At 43.9% G+C, this 3,514-nt stretch overlaps 1 protein-coding gene across 1 annotated transcript; it reads left to right on the top strand.

The window, feature by feature from the left end:
• The first annotated feature begins 719 nt into the window (after positions 1–719).
• Positions 720–2,757, top strand: ccdc137 (coiled-coil domain containing 137). Its single transcript, XM_080524316.1, has 6 exons — positions 720–862; positions 1,242–1,381; positions 1,495–1,720; positions 1,899–1,981; positions 2,068–2,147; positions 2,271–2,757. Exons 1-6 carry the CDS (start codon positions 792–794, stop codon positions 2,466–2,468), a joined length of 798 nt encoding a protein of 265 aa, XP_080380442.1. The 5' UTR covers positions 720–791; the 3' UTR covers positions 2,469–2,757.
• Positions 2,758–3,514: the final 757 nt, after the last annotated feature.

Below are 3,514 nucleotides of genomic sequence, written 5' to 3'. Positions count from 1 at the left end.
CAGGTGTTACATGTTGGAACAGACGTAGAAATAGGAGTGGTGTATACTACATTCCAGGACTTCTTAGAGTAGACAATACAATTCGAAAATTATTTATATCATTATGAAAACTATATAATGAGTGTAAATCATACTGTTGTATGAGACGCAAATAGGAGGGGAGGCAATGTTGGATTGTTAATAGACACAGGGCCCTTTGCACACAGACCACTGAGCCTTTGTACCATTGATCCCCACAAAAGAGGGCCATGTGAAAGGGCGACAGAGCACAGCTTATCTCCCCCCAACCCTCATAATGAATGAGCAGCAGTTTGTGACACGTTCTGCTTTACTGCAATGCTGATGTTACAGTGATACTGAACACAAGGGAAACTAGATTGGCACTGAAGTGATAGCATGAGAACGTTCTATTTATGTTGTGTGATTAGTTACACTCTATCCATGATTAAAATAAAAGGACTGTCAGAGAGATATTGTTTTGTGAACACACTCCATTCACACACTTCACAGTACAATTAATACATTTCTATGAAGAATACGCCCTCTGGCGTTGTTACAGTGTTAGCAGCTTTCATAATGAGTATACAGACAGTATTCAGACCAATCAAATGAATGTGCGCTTTTCTGTTAAGCCAATTCGATTGCGACATAAGTATAGTGGGCTGAACTTGTTTGAGGTTGAAGTTGAAAGGTCATAGGTTTCTGAGTTGCATGTTTTCTCACGTGGGGTTTGCTGTTTTGAAAAAGAGAAACACTAGCTACTGTATAACTGTAATCAACAGAAAATAAATATGGGGAAGAATAAGCAGGCAAAATCCTCTGAATCGGTAAAACAAGGTGCCAAGACCGGGCAACATCCAAGGTAATGCCGTCTTACTAGCTAGCTAACTCGAGTCTTGTCTTTCTAAGGGGTTTCCACAGATGTTTGCTAGCTATGCTTGTTAGCAAGAGACAATACCTTTTTGAATGTATGTAGCTAGCTAGCTAGCTAACTAGCTTGCTGCTCTCCTGGCTGACTGAAATACAGACTCCGTGGTAGTTAGCTGTCATGAAAGTATTTACATTTTTGTCCAAACGGTGACTACAAGATTTACGAGCTAGCCCTGCTAACCATTATGCTGGAATGAGCCGATGAATTATGTTTTGATTACCGCTGCTATTAAATCATTACCCGTCTCCACCCTAAGGTAGTCGAGATAGTAATGTCATGATCATTTGTGCCAATAATGTGTCTTCTGTAGTCAGGAGAAGCCAAAGCGAGATGGCAAACCAAAGCAAAAGGACCATCTCCAACAAATCCCATTTCGCCTACGCGAGATCATGAAGAGCAAGGAGAGAATGAAAACGGCACCCCAAAAGACCAAGAAAGACTTACTAAAACGTAAGAAACCAACGCAGTTCCAGCCTGCCTTATAAGTATACTATCAGCCGAGTGTTTAAACTTTAGGTCTGTGTGTCTTTCTTCCTCATTACATCTGTCCTGTCCCCATACAGAACTCACTCCCCAACCCCAGAAAGGTGACTCTCAGGTTGGGGACATCCCTGTCCCACATTTTCGTAGAGGAAAGAAGGAGTCAGAGAAAGCATACATGCGCCGCATGGGCACCGAGGCACAACACGTCCTTTTCCTCACCCAGAATCAGGTGGAGAGACAACCTGAACTGGAGCAGGAGAAGCAAGAGAAACCTGCAGAGAAGCGCAAGTCTGAGAAGAAGAAAGAGTGAGTGGGGTGTGTTGTGAGGACGTCTTAAATCTGTCAGGAAACTCATGCATTCAAACATTCGACCTGTTTGTCAAGACTATCTGGAACCAATAGTTTCAGTTGGGGCAAAAAAAAAAAAAAAGTGATGTTTCCTTAATGAAGCCACAACAACTAATCTTCTTCTGTCTGAATACAGGTTTGATAAAGGGAGGTTACAGAGACTACACAAGAAGAAACTTGACAGGCGAGCGGATCAAGAGGAACAAGATAGGTTCACAGGTAAGTAACTCCAGAGCATGCAACATATCAGATCATCCTACAGTATCTTTTCTCTGTCGTGGTCTAATTTGGTTGATATCTTTCAGATGTAATCGGCTTTGGTGAAGTAGCAATGGCTCCACCGTCTTTGACCATCAAGCCCAAGAAGGCTCCTGTCAAGCTCCAGGTAATTATAACCAACTGTGATTCATGTGTGATCTTCCTTCATTTCAATGTCAATCACTACCCCGGAGTGGGTGAAAGGTTGGACGATTGAGTGAAATCAAATGAAGTTTGTCTGTCTTTTCAGGGTGCGTCAACCAAGGGGCTCCTCCTGAACACTCTGCTGGGCCACACCCCTGTGTCCACAGTAGTCAAGCCCTCCATGGCCAGGCAGAGGATTATGGAGGAGGAGAGGGTAAGGGTGGTGCAGGCCTACCGCCTCCTGAAGAAACAGAAACTACAGCAGAAGGAGGCTAAGTCTGCTGGCCGGGATAAGCCTAGTTGACTATCTGTGCAGTATAGTACAGTGGATTGTGTACATAGCCTCTATTGATGTAAACCAGCTCCTTACCTTCTTGTGATTTTTATGCATCTATGCTTTTTCCAAAATGTGTTTCTTTTTCCTTTCCTAAACACCAGGGGAGCCTCCCCTCCTAAATTTCGTTGTTTGGTACCTGTACTGTAGCAATGACAAATAAAGTCTATCTATCATAAGCTGCAGAACCTCCAGTGAGACCCCACAGCAGCACAACCAAACCCTAGTGGAGGCTCATGAAGGGAACATGAACAAGCAGCTCACGTTAGACCAGTGGTTCTCAACCCTCTCCTCGGGGACCCCCAGCCGCTCCACATGTTTGATCTGTTCCACCACCAGCTCACCTGATTCAACTGATCAAGTACAAACCATAATTGCTTTATACTTGATCAGTTGAATCAGGTGTGCTGGTGGTGGAACAGATCAAATATGTGGAGCGGCTGGGGGTCCCAGAGGAGAGGGTTGAGAACCTCTGCGTTAGACACTAGATTGATATCCATCCAGGCTACAGTGAGCCTCGTCTCAGCACAAATGTGCTATCAAGTACAGTATAAGATGACACTGGCATGATCTGGACCACTACTGTCTCTAGGAAAGGACCAGACTTGCTTTGAAAGTTCATCTTTACATGGACTGTGGACTGCGTATCAGAGTGATTCACTGCTGTTTCACCACAAATGGGTTACCTCCCTAGAGAGCCAATGTAATATCTGCCAGGCCATGCTTCTGGTCACCAGCAGTGTGTTTGCCTGCCTGGAATATTGCCAATTTTCTTGTGTTATGGCAATGGATAATCATTGTGATGTGGACTCTCAGGGGACTTTATAAATGTCCTCCTTTTCCATACAGTTCCAATGGAATAAGCACCAAATACAGACTGAACTGAGCAACAGATGCCTGTATTGTACTTCTGTGCCATGCCCACTAGATGGCAGATGAGATGTCTTAAATATCAACAGTTCACCTGTTTTTGCTTTCTTTCAGTATGTCTGTGGTGTCAAGGTTTTTGTGGAAAC

This window comes from Nansenia antarctica (genome assembly GCF_963989245.1).
Source record: "Nansenia antarctica genome assembly, chromosome: 2".
Classification (NCBI taxonomy): domain Eukaryota; kingdom Metazoa; phylum Chordata; class Actinopteri; order Argentiniformes; family Microstomatidae; genus Nansenia; species Nansenia antarctica.
Note: the sequence above shows the minus strand (reverse complement) of the source record. Positions and strands in the feature narration are given on the sequence as shown.